The 17,811-nt window shown below is 51.8% G+C and overlaps 1 protein-coding gene across 1 annotated transcript; it reads left to right on the top strand.

Annotated features, from left to right (window-relative positions):
• Positions 1–680: 680 nt before the first annotated feature.
• Positions 681–3,123, top strand: Fam43b (family with sequence similarity 43 member B). Its single transcript, XM_028875315.2, has one exon. The coding sequence runs from the start codon at positions 1,147–1,149 to the stop codon at positions 2,137–2,139; it is 993 nt and encodes a 330-aa protein (XP_028731148.1). The 5' UTR covers positions 681–1,146; the 3' UTR covers positions 2,140–3,123.
• The last annotated feature ends 14,688 nt before the right edge of the window (positions 3,124–17,811 follow it).

Genomic DNA, 17,811 nt, shown 5'->3' with positions numbered 1-17,811 from the left:
GCAGATAGGGCATTCATTATCTGTTTAATCTTCAGAGAGCCCGAGGCTGCACTTTGACCAAGGGAAGAGTTTTCTGCTGCAGCTCCCACAGACTCAGATCTGCGCTGGAAACCCCTCCCCACCACTAAAAATCCTCTCCTCGCTTCTGTCCTGACCACTAGCCGCTGGTGTTGCGGTATGACCAGTCCCTCGGCTCAGGGGAAGCGGCCTGGCCCACGACCTTGGAGGAACCTGGGAGAAAGCTTCACCAAACGACAGTACTTTTCCACTGCACTGCGCGGCCACCTCAGCAGGCTTTGTGCTGTGCAGAGAAGAGGCAAAGGGCACCAGGCCGGCCCCTGCAGGAACCCACCCCAAATCTCCGCTCTCGGAGATGGGAGTAGTAGGGTCGCTCGGTGGGTGAGGGGCAGCAGGCAGGAATCCTAGAAAGAGGAGGGGCTCTCCCTGGGAGCCCGGAGCCCACGAGTGAGGCTGGTGAAATTTGCATCCGTAAATCCCTCCGCAATGTTTTGGGGGATTCCCACTCCGTAGCCACCCCTCTACTTTGCATCCTTCCAAAGACAAAGCTTAAAACAGTTCCAGCCCGCCGGTGCTGGGTCTTGGGAAGCTTGAGTCTGCGTGCGTGGGGGGGAGGGGGAAGAAAGGGAGGGGACAAGAGAGCTAGCGGTCCCGCCCGGTGATGTAGGCAGCCCAGGGAGGTGGAGCCGCGACGCCTGAAGGAGTTCCCACCGCAGCCGTGCTCTAGGTCTACCTCATCCACCACCAGCCCCTGCTCCAGAGACGTCCCTGCCGCCGCCCCATGGGCGGTAGGGACCGTGGCAACCCCACTCCCACCCCCATATTCGGACCTGGGGGACATCCATTGCTCCAGACCCCTGTCCCTTCTTGCTTCCCAGACGGCTGGAGTCATTCCTGGGGGAAGCTGTTTCGGTCCAATCAGCCGCCGCACGAGCATCTCGGCGGCCAGCCTGGCTGGGCACCGGGCATCTACGAAGCCAGCCCTGCCGGACACAGGACATCACGCAACGACTGTCTCCGGCCTCCACCCAGCTTGTCGCGAGTCCTGGGCGGTGGACTTCTGAGCTCCTTTGGCCTCCCCAGGACGCGAGTGAGCTCCCCGCGCTCCCAGCCCTTGGGGCCGCCGCGATGCTGCCCTGGAGACGGAACAAATTTGTGCTGGTGGAGGACGAGGCCAAGCGCAAGGCGAAGAGCCTGAGCCCCGGGCTCACCTACACGTCGCTGCTCTCCAGCTTCCTGCGCTCCTGCCCGGATCTGCTACCGGACTGGCCCCTGGAGCGTCTGGGCCGCGTGTTCCGCAGCCGGCGCCAGAAAGTGGAGCTTAACAAGGAGGACCCCACCTACACCGTGTGGTACCTGGGCAACGCCGTCACCCTGCACGCCAAGGGCGACGGCTGCACCGACGACGCCGTGGGCAGGATCTGGGCGCGCTGCGGGCCGGGAGGGGGCACGAAGATGAAACTGACGCTGGGCCCGCACGGCATCCGCATGCAGCCGAGCGAGCGCAGTTCGGGGGGCTCGGGGGGTCGCAGGCCGACGCACGCCTACCTGCTGCCGCGCATCACCTACTGCGCGGCGGACGGGCGCCACCCGCGCGTCTTCGCCTGGGTCTACCGCCACCAGGCGCGCCACAAGGCCGTGGTGCTGCGCTGCCACGCCGTGCTGCTGGCGCGGGCTCACAAGGCGCGCTCCCTGGCTCGGCTGCTCCGCCAGACCGCGCTGGCGGCCTTCAGCGACTTCAAGCGGCTGCAGCGGCAGAGCGACGCGCGCCACGTGCGCCAGCAGCACCTCCGCGCGGGGGGCGCTGCCGCCTCGGTACCCCGCGCCCCACTGCGCCGCCTGCTCAACGCCAAGTGCGCCTACCGGCCTCCACCCGGCGAGCGCGGCCGCGGGGCTCCGCGGCTCAGCAGCATCCAGGAGGAGGACGAGGAGGAGGATGCGGAGGAGGAGGACTCCCGGGACAGCGAGGGAGGAGCCCTGCAGCGCGAGCGGCCCGAGGTGCTCAGCCTGGCCCGGGAGCTGAGGACGTGCAGCCTGCGGGGCGCCCCGGCGCCTCTGCCGCCTGCGCAGCCCCGCCGCTGGAAGGCATGCTCCAGGGAGCGGGCGGCCCAGGCTCGCTGAGAGCACAAGGCTAGGACTCGGGCCCTAGACCCGGCCCAGCAGACTGACCAGGACTCTAACCCGGCCCTGCCCGCTTCCGCCCCCCTGGTCCCTGGCCTGCCGCCCTTGCGGTCTCTGTAGTGGTCGCCTTGCTCCTCATCCTAGCTCAGGGTGAAGCCGGATATGCCCTTGATTATTGGGGTGGAGAGGAGTCCACACCTCCCCACACTGGGAGTTTCCCTGGTCCTCCACTGTGGAATTGCCCCCACGCTTTATGCCAGGTCTCCCCACAGACCAACTTGCTCTCTTCCAAAACAGCTTCTCAGGAGAAGGGGAAATGTTTGCGGGAACCCTGGAGGTTGGGTTTTGAACCCAGGACCCCGTCTAGGGTAGGAGTAATGGTCCTGCCCTTAGTCTCTTGTTCCCTGTGATAAGAACACCCTGGGGAGATTTCAGATAAGGAAGAGAATGGAGTGGGTGGGGAGAATTGAGGAGAGCCCCACCGAGGACTCCCACCTGGGACCATACACACAGGGAGAAATTCTTGGTCATACTCTTTACCCTTTGGAAGGCTCCTGACACTTCACTGCTCTGCCTGTGAAAGGGACTGGGATGGTCCTGTCTACGTGCAAAGGACAGAGTGGGACAGTCTACCAGCCCTACACTAGGCAGCTATCCAAGCCTCTGCCTGGGCGTTCCTCCAGGGCTTCACTCATCCCCTCTCTTGCAGACAGATAACTGGTCTACCTAGGTACCCTGCCTCCTGGACCAAGATGGAACCTCCGAAGGAGGTAAGGACACATGCCCCAAACAAGCCAAGGCTTTCAGGCCAAGCAGGTCCTGACCACAGCTGTCCTTCCATGCAGGATGAGGGCGGGAGAGGTGTGAACACAGAGGGGAAGGGAGACCCTGCCGGGGTATCTCCACAAGGCCATCAAAACCCAAAGATCTATGTCATCTACTGATCGATGTAAATAAAGTGGATATGCTTTTGCAGCTCTGTCACCCCTCTCGTGTTGTGTTTGCCAAGTCTGCGGGGGGAGACTGTCATCACGAACCCCAAGGACAGAAGGGCCCAGAAAATAGCCCTCTTTAGCGTCTGCAGCCACCTCCCATGATCCCCCCCCCCATCACTGCCTGGAAGCTGTTCCCGGAATGTCAGGGGAGGAGGCAGTAACACAGTAACATATGCTTTGTCTGAAAACTACACTAGCCAAGTCCCAGAGGAGCAGCCCGTCTATCTGTCTGTCTGTCTCTGCCTCCCATGATGTCTGTACACTAAGGTATTCAGATGCAAGTCTCTCTGGGGTATTTGACAGTTAGGGTGTGTGTGTGTGTGTGTGTGTGTGTGTGTGTGTGTGTGTGTGTGCATGTGTGCGTGTGTGCGCGCGCTGAGTTGGGGGCTTCTCTTAGCCATGTTATGTGTCATAGCCTGTGGTATAGACCATGACCCCACCAAGTGGCTCAGAGACGAGAGGAGAGCAGAGGGTAGGAGAGGAGGACGAGCCGCCCAGATTTCTTTTGAAAGACTGGAGAAATGTGCCCAGCCCCTGCGACAGTGAGGCTTGAGCTCTGATAGCTTCAGCCCTGGGCTGAGCTGGGCACTGATCCCAGAGCTGCTGAGAGCCTACACAAGTAGCCTGGACTGTGGCTGGTGTTCAAAATGACTCTTTCCCAGAGCTACTAGAACAGAGGGTTCAGCGGCCACCGCACTGTGGCTGAACCCTTATAGGGTCAAAGGTCTGCTACAGAAAGCCAGAGCTGGCTCTTCCCGTCAGGCTGACAGTGACCGACGAGGCAAAGATGTCCCGTCTGTTGCTTCTCTTGTACAACTAGTCAAGGCTTCTGTTGGTGTTTTTCCCATATAAACAAAAGAAGAGATGACATGTTACTCCTGGAGAGGACTGTGAGCTTCAGGGGAAGCTCTGGAGTTGGTTAAGACAGCCTCACCAAGTAACAAGGTCACAAGCATGCCCTTCTGAACCCAAATGGTACAGCAGATATTTCTAAATGTGTCCCACCCATGGGTACTAGGGCTAGGTGCTGTGGCTGCTGGCGCCCTCTCCTGAAGTTGGGATATTCTCACTCAAAGCACTTAGAATTAAAGGAGCAGACACTGGGTGATAATTTACAGGCTTGCTCCCAGCCTCCGGCTCCCTCTCTCACTCTTCTCCTCTGGCAGCCTCCCAACACCAAAGGCACACACACTTGTACAGCATCCCTCTTCCCTCACTCAAGCAGTGCTTTCCAGACCTGGAATGAAAAGGCCTGGGAGTGGTTTTCCTCGCTACACCTCCATTTCCAATATGTGTAGTGGAAGGAGGATTTGACCAACATCTATCCTCCACTAGTACAGGATGAGGTAGGACACCACAGGCGAGTCAGCATGGCTCCAGCCGCCACCTGGCCAGGATCAGGCGTTTGGGGCTGCCCCAGAACCCTGGCAGCCCTGCTATCCAGAGAGGGGGTGTGTCCCGAAAAGCACACCCACTTCTCTGATCTTAGGCACCAGCAGTTCAGTAGCCTGATGCCCCTTTGTAAATCAGGAGTAGGTTAAACGAGCCTAGAACTCACTAGGTACCCTAAACTGACTTAGAACTGACAGCAAATCTTCATGTCTCAGCCTCCTAAATGCCTTGATTATATGGTGGTGCACACCTTTTAATCCCAGCATTCAAGGAGGAAGAGCCAGCAGAATTTGGTGAGTTCAAGGGCAGCCTGGTCTACATAGCAAGCTCCAGGCTAGCCAAGGCAACATGAGACCTGTCTCAAAAACAAACAGTGACCGGGTGGTGGTGGCACACACCTTTAATCCTGGCACTCGGGAGGCAGAGGCAGGCAGATCTCTGTGAGTTCGAGGCCAGCCTGGGCTATAGAGTGAGTTCCGGGAAAGGTGCCAAAGCTACACAGAGAAACCCTGTCTCGAAAAACAAAAAAACAGTGTAAGCCACCACACCTGCTGGACTATCTGTTTTTTGTTTTGTTGTTGTTGTTGTTGTTGTTGTTTTATGTGCATTAGTGTTTTGCCATGGTAAGTTTCTCCTAAAACTAGAGTTACAGACAGTTGTGAGCTCCATGTGGGTGTTGGGAGTTGAATCTGGGTCCTCTGGAAGATCAGTCAGTGCTCTTAACAGCTGAGCCATCTCTCCAGGCCTGGACTATCTGTTTTTAAAACACATTTTTTCCAGTCTTAGATCTGTTCCAGGCGCACGGGAACAAAGGGGCTGATAGAATGTGGGGTCTTCCCCATCCTGCTCTATCTACAACAATGTGCACTTGTGTAAGCACCCCCCCCCTTTTTTTTGGCTGGGGTAGGCTCACACATATTAAGGCATCACTCTACCACTGTGCCTATATTTGGTGTGGTCTCAGTGATGTGAGTCTAGGATTTTTAAAAATTGATTTATTTTGAGACAAGATCTCACCATGTTAGCGCTGGCTGGCTTGAAACTCACTACATAGACCAGGCTGCCCTCAAACTCGCCAAGATCTGCCTGCTGTTCTGAGTACTGGGATTAAAGGCATGTACCACCACACCAGGCTGAGTGTGTGTGTGTGTGTGTGTGTGTGTGAGAGAGAGAGAGAGAGAGAGAGAGAGAGAGAGAGAGAGAGAGAGAGAGAGAGAGAGATTGAGAGAGGTCATGAGTTTGTGTTTTGTTTTGTTTTTTGAGACACGACCTCTCTATGTAGTCCTGGCTGATCTAGCTCTCACTATGTAGACCAGGCTGGCCTTGAACTCACAGATCCTCATGTCTCTGCCTCCCAAGTGTTGGGATTATACATGGTTGTAAACCACCATGTGGTTGCTGGGAATTGAACTCAGGATCTCTGGAAGAACAGCTCTTAACCTCTAAGACATTTCTCCAGCCTCAGATTTTTCTCTTTTTAAGTAATTGGATGTCCTCTGAACTTTCTAGCCCGAGATTTGGGCTGTTGGCTGACTTGGCCTGAGATATACTATCAGAGCATTTTAGAGGTTCTCAGACACAGCAATGGTGGGTGGGAAGTGTGGCCTTAGTGAGGCCTGAAACTTGAGGATGGGTACCAAAACTCTCCTGAGAATTCTGGAGCTGAAATCCATCTCTCCTGATGCCTCCAGAGGGACTGATGAGTGTGACATACCACATACATAGGTCGATGTATATACCAGCCGACCGTCTTGGCTCCCCAGTGTGTGTCTCCATACTGCTCCCCGGTTTCCCAGATGTCATGTTCCATTGCTACCTCTAGGCCTTTACACGTGCTGTTCATGAGAGTGGGAATAGTTTTCACTTTGGCTGATGTTTTCAATCCTACCCATCCTTCAAGGTTCAGCCCCACCTACTAGAAAATTCTCTTAATGTATGCTCTCTACTCCTGCCTCTCTAGGGAGGATCTCTGCCCTCAAACTTAACCCAGGGCTTGGTCTCTGCTTTCCCCATGGTCCTTGAACTACTGCGACCAAATGTCTCATCCCTCCTGCTCATCCGCCTTCAATTCTGCACTTTCTTGTATATGCGTATCTTGTCTACCGTAGGGCAGAGAGTTGGTAGTGCTCAGTAATTACCTGTTGAATGAACACATGAATGAATGAGCCAGATGGAGGAGCCATCATAGGCCAGGAAACCGAGTGGGTGGAGGCACAGTCCCTTTGCCAAGCTTCTGCTGGGAGATTCAGAAGGAGAGCTATCCTCAGATGCCCTGTTCAGATGGACGGTGCCTGGGGAGATCCACAGTGGAGTGAAGCCTCTGTTCACATGTCTGCTCAGCTCTCTAGAGCCCCAGGTTGGGGTCCTCTCCCTCTCTGAGCTGGGCTCTCCCCCATGCCAGAGCTGATCTTTCCTTCCCAGAGCAGGCCCTGGTGATGGCAACGGGCCTTCCAGACATACTGGCTGAGATTGGTACTTGGGCGGGTGGAGGAATGACCACCTAGCCAGATGCGGTCTCTTGATTAATCCACAGGCAGCAGATCTCAGCTCAGGCTGAGTGAGACAAGGTGAGCACCAGCCTGGTGGACTTGACAGCTGTGTGACTTCAGACAGGTTCCTCAAGACCTTTGGAGCCTTGGTTTCCCATCTCTAGGTAAGCTGACGTCTTAGACGGCTGGAGGATAATGTAACTTGTGTAACAGAATACCTCTCAGTGTGAGGCAGCTATTGGCATTTTACCTGGAACTCTCCTAAGGCAGAACTCAAATGAGATCAAGTGCCTTGTACTACAGGATGTCCTTCTGTACGCTGTGAATGTGTTGCTCTCATTGGTTGATAATAAAGCAGTTTTGGCCAATGGCGAGGCAAGATAAGGTTAGGTGGTACAAGACAGAGATGAAGAAGGGCAGAGTTTGGGCAGATACCAGCCAGGTGCTGAGGAAGCAAGACGTGTGAAAAATGAGGTAACAAGCCATGAACCTTGTGGCAAAGCATAGATAAGAAATATGGGTTAATTTAAATCTAAGAGCTAGCTAGTAATAAGTCTAAGTCATTGGCCAAGCACTTATAATATAAGCCTCTGAGTGGCATTTTGGGAAGTGACTGCCAGGTATAATCAGGTGTACAGGACAGAAAGCTCCACCTCCAATTACAGCCTTATCTCTGGAACACCACAATGTCAGATACAATACCTTGGACCTTTTTCATGTGTCTGTGTCTGTGATGTTAGTGTGCACGTGTCTGTGTGTGTGTGTGTGTGTGTGTGTGTGTGTATGGATGTGTGCGTGTATGTGTGTGTATATGGATGTGTGTGTGTGTGTGTGTATGTGTGTGTATATGGATGTGTGTGTGTGTGTGGATGTGTGTGTATATGGATGTGTGTGTGTGTGTGTGTGTGGATGTGGATGTGTGTGTAGGCCTGGTGCTGATGACAGGATTCCTCTTTCATCCCTCTCTCACCTTATTCTTTAAGTCAGGGTCTCTCAGTTGAACCCAGAGTTTTCCATGCCGTGGGGATCCCCTGTCTCTGCCCTCCAAGGCTGGAGTTACAGGTAGGCTATCACACCCAGCTGACATTTATATGGGATCTAGGGATCTGAACTCTGGTCCTCACACTTTCATAGCAAGTGCATTAACAACAGAGCCACTTCCAGAGCCCTCGCCTGACTGTTTCATTTTAGTACCCAGGACAAAGCCAGATACATAGTAAACACTCAGAGGTAAGTGCATGAAGGAAGGAAGGAAGGAAGGAAGGAAGGAAGAAATGAATGAGTATGTGCTCCGGGCAGCAATGCTGACACACAAACTTCCCAGTCAAGCTATGATGATGCAACTGGCCTGGCAGAAATGAAAATATTCTAGAGACACTTGTCAAAGAAATGGGATTTTTTTTTTATTTTATTTTTCGAGACAGGGTTTCTCTGTGTAGCTTTGCGCCTTTCCTGGAACTCGCTTTGGAGACCAGGCTGGCCTTGAACTCACAGAGATCCGCCTGCCTCTGCCTCCCGAGTGCTGGGATTAAAGGCGTGCGCCACCACCGCCCAGCAGAAATGGGAATTTTTTGCAGGACTCTCGGGCTGGCAGAAGGGAAGGGAATGAGCCACAGGGAGTGTTCTCATCTCAGGAAAGAGACATTCGTCTTGTCAAGCCACCTGACAGGATGAGACTAAAGCCAGAACAGTGACAGGTCATGCCTTAGCCAGGCCGATTAGTTATGCAAGTCTTTTGCCTTCTATTTACACTGTAGCATCATTACAGGGTCACGACATGGGCTTGTTGGGAAGGGCCATTGCATCTTGTCCTGGTTAGTTTTATGTCAACGTGACCCAAGTTAGAGTCATTTGAGAAGATGGACTCCCTTTTGTCTGAGGTGGGTGGGGTGGGGCATGGGGAGGTTCAGACAGGGTTTCCCTGTGTAGCCCTGGCTGTCCTAGAACTTGCTCTGTAGACCAGGCTGGCCTTGAACTCAAAGATCTGCCCACCTCTGCCTCCCAAGTGCTGGAACTAAAGGCGTGTGCCACCTCTACCACCACCACCCAGCAAGAAGATGGACTCCTAATTGAGGAAATGCCTCCATAAGATTGGTGTATAGGCAAGTCTGTAGGATTTTTTTCTTGATTAATGATTGATGTGGGAGGGCCCAGCTCACTGTGGGTGGTACCACTGCCTCCGGGCAGTTTGCCCTGAGGTATATAAGAAAGCAAGCTGAGCCAGCCATGAGAAAGCCAGATAGCTTTAGCTTCTGCCTCCAGATTCCTGCTTTGAGTACCTGCCCTGACTGCCCTCAGTGATGGAGTGTGAGCCGAGAGTTGTAACCTGAAATAAACCCTTTCCTCCCTAAACTGCCTTTTGGTCATGGTTTTTTTGTTTGTTTGTTTGTTTGTTTTTGTTTTTGTTTTTTTTTAAATCACAGCTATAGAAACCTGCACTGACCTCTTTGTCCCTGTTCCTCATGTGGTCATAGCGGATACATCTCTTTTTCCTGCTTCTGCTTTTCACTATCAACTTGTCTCTTTCAATTGGCCTATTGAGAACTGGGCTTGTAGGGCCCAGGCTGTGTGGTGGTTTGAATGAGAATGTCCCATACAGGCGCCGATGTTTGAATACTCAAACCCCAGCTGGTGGTGCCATTATGGCAGGTTTAGGAGGTGAGGCTTTGTTGGGGGAAATCATTGAGGTTTCAAAACCCTGTGTCATTAGCAGTGTATTCTCTCTGCTTTGTGCCTGAAGTTAAAGATGTGAGCTCTCAGGACCCAGATTCTGCCACCATGCCTGCTGCTTGCTACCCTGCTTCTCTGACATGACAGACGCTTATCCCTCTGGATCCATAAGTCAAATAAACCTTTTGGTGGCTTGAAGGAGAATGGCCCCCACAGGCTTAATGTTTGAATACTCGGCCACCAGGTGGCAGAACTCTTTGGGAAGGGTTAGGAGGTGTGGCATTGCTGGAAGAGGTGTGTGTCACTGTGGGGAGGGCTTTGAGGTTTCAAAAGACTCATGCCATTCTGTAGAGGGAGTTTTTTGTCAGACCGCCAGCTCCCAAATGCACAGAGACTTATTATTAATTATAAATGTTCAGGCAATAGCTTAGGCTTGTTACTAACTAGGTCTTACAACTTAAATTAACCCATATTTCTTTTCTACGCCTTACCATATGGCAGTACCTTTTCAGCACAGCATGTTCATCTCCTGCTTCCTCTGTGTCTACTGGTGACATCCCACGACTCCACCCTTCTTCTTCCTCTCAGTTTGGCTTTCCCACCTAACCTCTTCCTGCCTAGCTATTGGCCAGTCAGCTCCTTTGTTAAACCAATCAGAAGGCACCTTGGCAAAGACACATCTTCACAGTATACAAAAAGATTATTCCATAACACCATTCTGGTGTCTTTCTCTGCCTTGTGCTTGTGGGTCAAGATGTGAGCTCTCAGCTACTGCTCCAGCACCATGCCTGCCTGCTGCCATGCTCCTCACCATAATAGCCATGGACTCTAACCCTCTGAAACCTTGAGTTCCAAATTAAACACACTTATTTATTTATTTTTATGTTTTTGGTTTTTTTTTTTCAAGATAGGGTTTCTCTGTGTTACAGCTCTGGCTGTCCTGGAACTAGCTTTATAGACCAGGTTGGCCTCAGACTCACTGAGATTTGTCTGCCTTTGCCTGCCAAGTGCTGATATTAAAGGTATGTGCCACCATGACCCAGCAAACACTTTCCTTTATAAGTTGCCTTGGTCATGGTATTTTTTTTTTTTTTGTAGCATGAATTTTTTTTAATTCTTTTCTTTTTTATTATTTTATTATTTATTTTATTTTATTTTACAGTACCATTCAGTTCTACATATTGGCCACAGGTTTCCCTATTCTCCCCCCTCCCACCCGGTCATGGTATTTTTATCACAGCAATAAAAAGATAACTTTATGGGCTATAACTACCATATTTAGTAACAGTTAATTTTGATTGCCAACCTCACTAGACTAAGAAATGCACAGGGTGTTGGAGAAGCACACCTCTGAGTATGTCTGTGGTTTGATGGCTATGATGTTTACAGGGATAATTAAATCCTTTGGGATCTGATCTAATCAGTGAAGGCACTGGTGGTGCCGTTAGGAGGTGGCGAAAGTCTGGAGAGGGGACCTGACTGGAGGAAAGAGGTCACAAGAAGTGTCCCTAGAGCTGTGCCTCACTCTGACTCCTTCCTGTATTATCCCCCTGCTGTCTGTTGCCTAAACCACCATGATGTGAACTGCTGCACTCTGCCACGCCCTCCCCACCACGATAGACACAATCCTTCAAAACCGTGAGCTAAAATAAATCCTCCTCCCTCAGTCTGCTTCTGTTAGGTCTGCTGTTCACACAGAGGAGAGAGATTCCCCAGTGCACAAATGCTTCAGAGCTAGAAGGAAGTGTCAGGGAGAGGTGAGGATCATAGCCATCATCAAGGGGACCCTAGCTAGGAAGATGAGGCCGACACTGTTGCATGCTGGGAATCCTTGAGAAAGAAGACCAAGTGTCCTGGCTTTAACAGGAAGAATGGATAGACTCCTGTTTGACCCGCCCGGCATCATCCCTTACCTGTCTGCAGTAGAAGGTGTTGCTGCTTCTTCTGAAACCCACAGATAAACTCTGTCTCCAGCTTCCCCTCTACTTGGGTGTGATCATGTGACTGCATTAGGCCACTAGACCAGTGTGTGCAACTCTTGGACCTGGATCCTGGGTGTGTGTAAATGGTAGTTATCTTATTCCCACACCTGCCTGCTAGGCACCTTCACCCACGGTGTCCTTGGACACCACGCACCAAGCATGGTGCACTCAGCCAGCCAGGCCCCTCCCACCCTCCCCCATGCCCACCACCAAGAACAGAATGAGCTTTTATCATGTAACGTCACAGACATGTGGGGCTTGCTTTGTTTTGTTTGAGACAGTGCCTCACTGTGTCACTAGACAGCCCTAGCTGGCCTGCAGCTTGCTAACTAGACCAGGCTAGCCTCAAACTCAGAGAACAACGTGCCTCTGCCTCCCAAGAGCTAAGATTAAAGGCATGTGCCACCAGACCCACTGAGCCTTGTTTAATGAAGTCTGTAGCTGACTGGCTAAGGAGAGCCAGCTCTTACCCTCCAAGCAACTGCCAGGGGGTCTTTCATGAGGCCAATCTTCCCACAGCCTCAGATCCTGTGGCTCCAGGGAGCTGACTCTCCATGGTTTCCAGAGGATGATGTGCCGCCTCGTTCAGGCGGTTAACGTGTTTAACTCTCAATGTTGGTTCAGGAAAGGGCCAGTGTACTCGTCACTTTTGACTTTGCTGTGACCAAATCCCTGACAAGAAGCAGTTTTGGGGAGGAAGAGTTTATTTGTCTAACAGTTCGAGAGGACACAGTCCATAATGGGGGAGGCATGGTGGTGGAGGCTCTGTGGGCATGGGAGCATGGATTGTAACTTCTCATTTCTTTACATCTCAGTGGAACAGAAAGCAGAGACTGGACAGGAAACAGAGTCAGGGTGTAAACCGAAGGCCCGTCCTTCCCACCCACCCCACCCCACCCCTAACCCAATGACCCATTTCCTCCAGTGAGGCTCTGTCTCCTAAAAGTTCCACAACCTCATGAGACAGAGCTGCCCAGCTGGAGACCGAATGTTCAAACAGATGAACCTATGGTGAACACTTCACATTCAAACCGTAACGGCATGTGGTCACATTCAGCACCCAAGGGACTTAGTCCTGGGACTTTTGTTAAGTACCCAGGGGACTTAGTCCCGGGACTTTTGTTGAAACTGTTGGGAAAAGAGATGTTCATTTTCTGCTAGAGTTGCTGTGAGGGTGGAAGGTATGTCTAGTGCCTTTGGCAGCCACCTTGCTACCATGAGGAAAGAGAACTTAGACACGAAGGGCACACAGGGAAAAGCAGATGGGACACAAAACGCAATACCAGGTCCTGTGACATCCCTGGGTCTCACCAATCCTGTTCAAGTCCAAAGTTTTCTGTTCCTTAAGACAGTAAGTTCCATTACCCCCAACCCCGCCCGGATCAGTATGAGTTAAGCTTTCCGTATCCTATGTCTAGGAGAGTCCAGGTCTCGTCGTCCACCATTGCTGTAACCATCCAACGGCACTTTCGGAAAAGGAAGATCGTCAAAGCACCTGACTATAGAATATCCAGCCAGGCATAGGCTCTAGGACCCCCAGACCCCTTCTCTACCTGGGGCTACCTGGCCTTCCATCCCAGCTGCCCCTCATCTACCTTTGAAGTCTCCTTTGTTTGTTTTGTTGAGACAGGGTTTCTCCGTATAGTTTTGGTGCCTGTCCTGGAACTCGCTCTGTAGACCAGGCTGGCCTTGAACTCACAGAGATCTGCCTGACTCTGCCTCCAGAGTGCTGGGGTTAAAGGCGTGCGCCACCACTGCCCGGCCGAGGTCTCCTCTCTATAGCCCAGCCTCCTTTGCTGTATTTGTTACTTTCTTATCACTATGACAACCCCAGGAAGAGAGGGCTCATCCCGGCTCTCAGTCTGAGAGTGCAGTCCATCATGGCGGGGAAGCTCTGGTAGCGGGCAAGATTAAGTCAGGAAGAGAGAGAGAAATACCAACACTGTCCAGCCACCTCTGTTGTATTCAGTCCCAGCCCCAGCGCATGACATGGTATCACCCACGGTCTACCCACCTCAACTGACCCAGTCTAGAGACTCCCTCACGGACATGCTCCGAGGTTTGTCTTCACGGGGATTTTAGATCCTGCCAAGTTGACAATCAATAGTGGCCGTCACAGGTGTTCACAGCACCTGTCACTTGTATTTTGACAGCACCCCACACACACATCTCCTACACACAGTCCGTCACCCCATCGCAGCCTCTAGCCTCCATCTGGATGCAAGAACACCTGTGGTCACCGCTCTGGACAGTCACCCTCATCTGTCTGTGATGGCTGTGGGGTGAGCACTGGGTGGGGAAGTCATTCTCAGTCGACATGAATTCCTGGTGCTGGGGTGGCTCAGACCAGTAGCGGAGCAAGCCAGTCTTCCTGACCAAGCCCTGGGACCTTGTACCTGTCCCGGCCATGGGCTCTCCAGTGGCTCCCTACTGGGAGGCAATGGCCTCAGCAGCCTGACTTTAGAAAGTATCTGGACAGGCCACACAATGGGCTGGCCTACTGGAGGACTTTAAAACAGCTCTAAGACAAGACAGCTGATCTAGGCATGATGGCTCAGGCCTATAGTCCCGATGCTTCTGAGCTAAAGGCCGGAAGATGAGGCCTTCAAGGCTATCCACAGCTACACAGTGACTTTGAGGCCACACTTGGCTACAGGAGACCCTGTCTCAAAAGCTAAAAACATAAATAAATCAAAGAAATCTGGAGTGAGGTCAGCCGGTACCACCCTGGACTGAAGGGTTTTCTATCTGCTGGACAGAACTGGCCACATGGGAAATGAGTCAGACTTGCAGAGAGGGAGGAATAGACATAGCAGGGATTTCCTGGAGAAGAGAAATGGAAAACCAGGAAAGGGAGATCTCACTGTAAACCGCCCCTGCTCCCACCACCGCCCCATCCCTTCTGGCCACAACAGGCTTGTGAGGTGAGGGTCTATCTGCATCTTTCCACAATATGAGAAATGGCCCAGGACACCCCTGGGAAGGACCCCAGCTGCCTCTGAAGCTGAGAGTGGGAAAGGTTTCAGCAGATGGGATAGGTCTGCCTCCCAACATAGTCTGCCTGTGATCTCCTGTCCTTTAGGGACCAAATGGGATCCCCCGCAGCCTTCAGAATCAGACAGATGCTGGGGGATCAAAGAGAACATTCTCCTCCACCTCTCTGCCTTGCTCAGTCCCCAGACCACAGAAGATCCAGAGATTTCACTACCACATCAGCCGAGGCCACACCCGGTTAGCTAGAGACCCTCTCTCCACTCTGCAGGCTCAGATAGTGGTGGGTCCTGGGAAATCTGTAAACAGGACCTCCCTGGGGTAAGCACCACTCAGGAGACAGCCTAGGCCCTCGGGAGAGACTGAAGGCCTGTCTGCAAGGATGCAGCCTGAGACTCCTTAGAGATCTATTAAATTTCATTCAATTCCTCTCCCAAGATCATAAAAGCAACATGTTTTTATTTGAAAGCATAAAATACCAAATACATAAGAAAAAGTGAATACCCTGCCCCCCAGGCACGGCTGATGTCCCATCTCCATACCTCAGCACACACACACACACACACACACACACACACACACACACACACACACCTACATAGTTGATATTACAGCCTGAACCACCCCCCTCCCTGCTCATGAACATAATACAGGTTTTGCAGTTTATTTTCACGAAAACAGAGTCCTTCTTTGACATCACCCTGCAAGGAGCTGTGTTTACACTTACCTCATGCTTGGCCCTGTAGCTTCCTGGATTTAAGTCTAGCTCGTTCTTTAAATAGCTGCCAGTGTATTCGACCCTTCCTGTTTAGTATGCTGGGGCATCACTGTTTGAAAAGGTGTCTAGTAAGTGTCTGCTGCATGTAGCTCATCAGAACACACTTGGGCTCAAGAGATGCCTCAGCAGTTAAAAGCATTGGCTGCTCTTCCAGAGGGCCCAGGGTCAATTCCAAGTATCAACACCATGTCTTGCAACAGGGGGCTCTGATGCCCTCTTCTGGCCTCGAAGGGTACTGCACACAACTGGTGCACAGACATATGCCGGCCAAACAATTATACACATAAAATAAAAAAATAAATACGCCAGGTGTAGTGGTGCACCCCTTTAATCTCAGGCCTCAGGAAGCAGAGGTAGCAAGATCTCTGTGTGTTTGAAGCCAACCTTGACTACATAGTGAGTTCCAGGCTACCCAGGGTTACATAGTGAGACCCTAGCTATAAATAAATAAATAAATAAATAAATAAATAAATAAATAAATAAATAAATAAAAGAGTTCGAGGCCAGCTTCGGATGCATAGCAAGCTTGAGTCTATTCTATCCCACATGAGAGCAGAAAGAGGAGAAATGCAAATGGCTAGAGAAATTATCATAAAAGTGAATGGTAATTATTAGGGGTAACTGCTAAAAGAAGACCAAGAAATAATTTTCATATTTTGTTTATGTGTTTTAATCATTTATATGTGAATGATAGGGAGGAGGCTGCTTGTGACAGCCTGCATGTGGATTTCAAAGGACGGTTTTGTAAAACTGCATGCAAGAGGCCTTGGCAGGTTTGAGCCAAGGTGCCCCAGAGCGGGCAGCGGCGTGGCCGGTGTAAAGTTACTCACACCGTGCAGACATGGTGTCCACATGGGAAGGTTTATTATTAAAGCGGGAGGGCAGAGGGAATAGTGAGGTGAGAGAAAGAGAGGGAGAGATAGCTGGGCAGTGGTGGCGCACGCCTTTAATCCCAGCACTCCCTCTCTGTGAGTTCGAGGCCAGCCTGGTCTACAGAGTGAGATCCAGGACAGGCACCAAAGCTGCACAGAGAAACCCTGTCTCAAAAAAACCAAAAAGAGAGAGGGGGGTGGGGGGAGAGAGCCAGGAGGAGAGAGAGGGGGACGGGGGAGAGAGGAAAGAGAAAGAAAGAGGGAAAGCAGAGGTGTGCACTACCTCATGGCGAGAAAGGGAGGAAGAAGAAAAGGGGAAGGTTTTCTCTTCAAGGAGACGTTAAGTAAGATGACGTCAGGACGCTGGGCGGTTCCCCAAGAGCTGGGTCAGAATGCTAACAGCTCTATGGAGATGGTTGCACCTCCACACAAGTTTTAGGGATTGAGCCTCAGGTCACCACGGTTTTGAAACAAATGCATTTACCTGCCAAGCCATCTCATTGACCCAGAAAATAATAATTTTCAAATAAGCTATTGAAAATATGTCCATTTCATAAAAAGAAAAAGACAAAGTGGGGGCGAGGCAAAAATCAGAGAACAGGGCTCCCCTGCAGATCCCAGTCTACCCAGCAGGCTCAGCGGGGCCGGTGCAGCGCTGCAATGAGGTTGGCTACAGATGCATCAGAAAGGCTAAGAAGTAGACGGAAGCTGAGCTACCGGGAAGAGCTCTAGACCCCGGGGCATAGCCGCCAGACAGGAGCGCTGCCACCCCACACCCCCCACCGCCACTGACGCCAAACCTCGCTGCCCAGGACAGCTGCCAGGACATGAATCCACCAATGCCCTTCACTGCAGTAAGAAGCCAGGACCAAGCTGGTACCAGGGCCCGCCTCTCTGCAGCTGCCACAAAAGAACCAGAACATGTCTGCCACGGTGCCCCCGGAAGAACCCAGGGCCGCCTCTGCCTGGTGCTCAAGTCCCTTTCTGATTTTTCTGCTCTTCTGAACAGAAGCCACATTGAGCAGAAGCCCTAGCTGCCTGGGTGCCGGGGAAATGCCTTCTCCGGGCCTCAAGGCCCTAGAGCACAAGAAGCCAAGACAAGAAGCAGGCAGCTGGAGGGGCACTGAGCAGGGGCATCTTTGGTATCTGCTCACAGCCCACTCATCATTTAGCCTCCATTTCCATCCACCCCACTTCCCCTTCCTTGACCTCTAGGAAAATACCATAAAGTGGTGTCACCCTAGCTAAGGTAAACCATGCCAATCAAATAAGAACTGTTTGAAACTGGGTGTTGCCAAGCATGCCTTTAATCCCAGCACTTGGGAGGCAGGAGGAAGATCTGAAGTTAGAAACCAGCCTGGCTTACATAGTGAATTCCAGGACAGCCAGGCCTATGTACAAAGGCCCTATCTTAAAACACACACACACACACACACACACACACACACACATAAAATAGGAGCTTTATTCTTTGCTCCTAAATGATCATTCACCATTCCAGTG

Source organism: Peromyscus leucopus, chromosome 2 (assembly GCF_004664715.2).
Source record: "Peromyscus leucopus breed LL Stock chromosome 2, UCI_PerLeu_2.1, whole genome shotgun sequence".
Lineage (NCBI taxonomy): Eukaryota > Metazoa > Chordata > Mammalia > Rodentia > Cricetidae > Peromyscus > Peromyscus leucopus.
The sequence above is the reverse complement of the archived record's forward strand: the minus strand, read 5'-3'. Positions and strand labels throughout refer to the sequence as shown.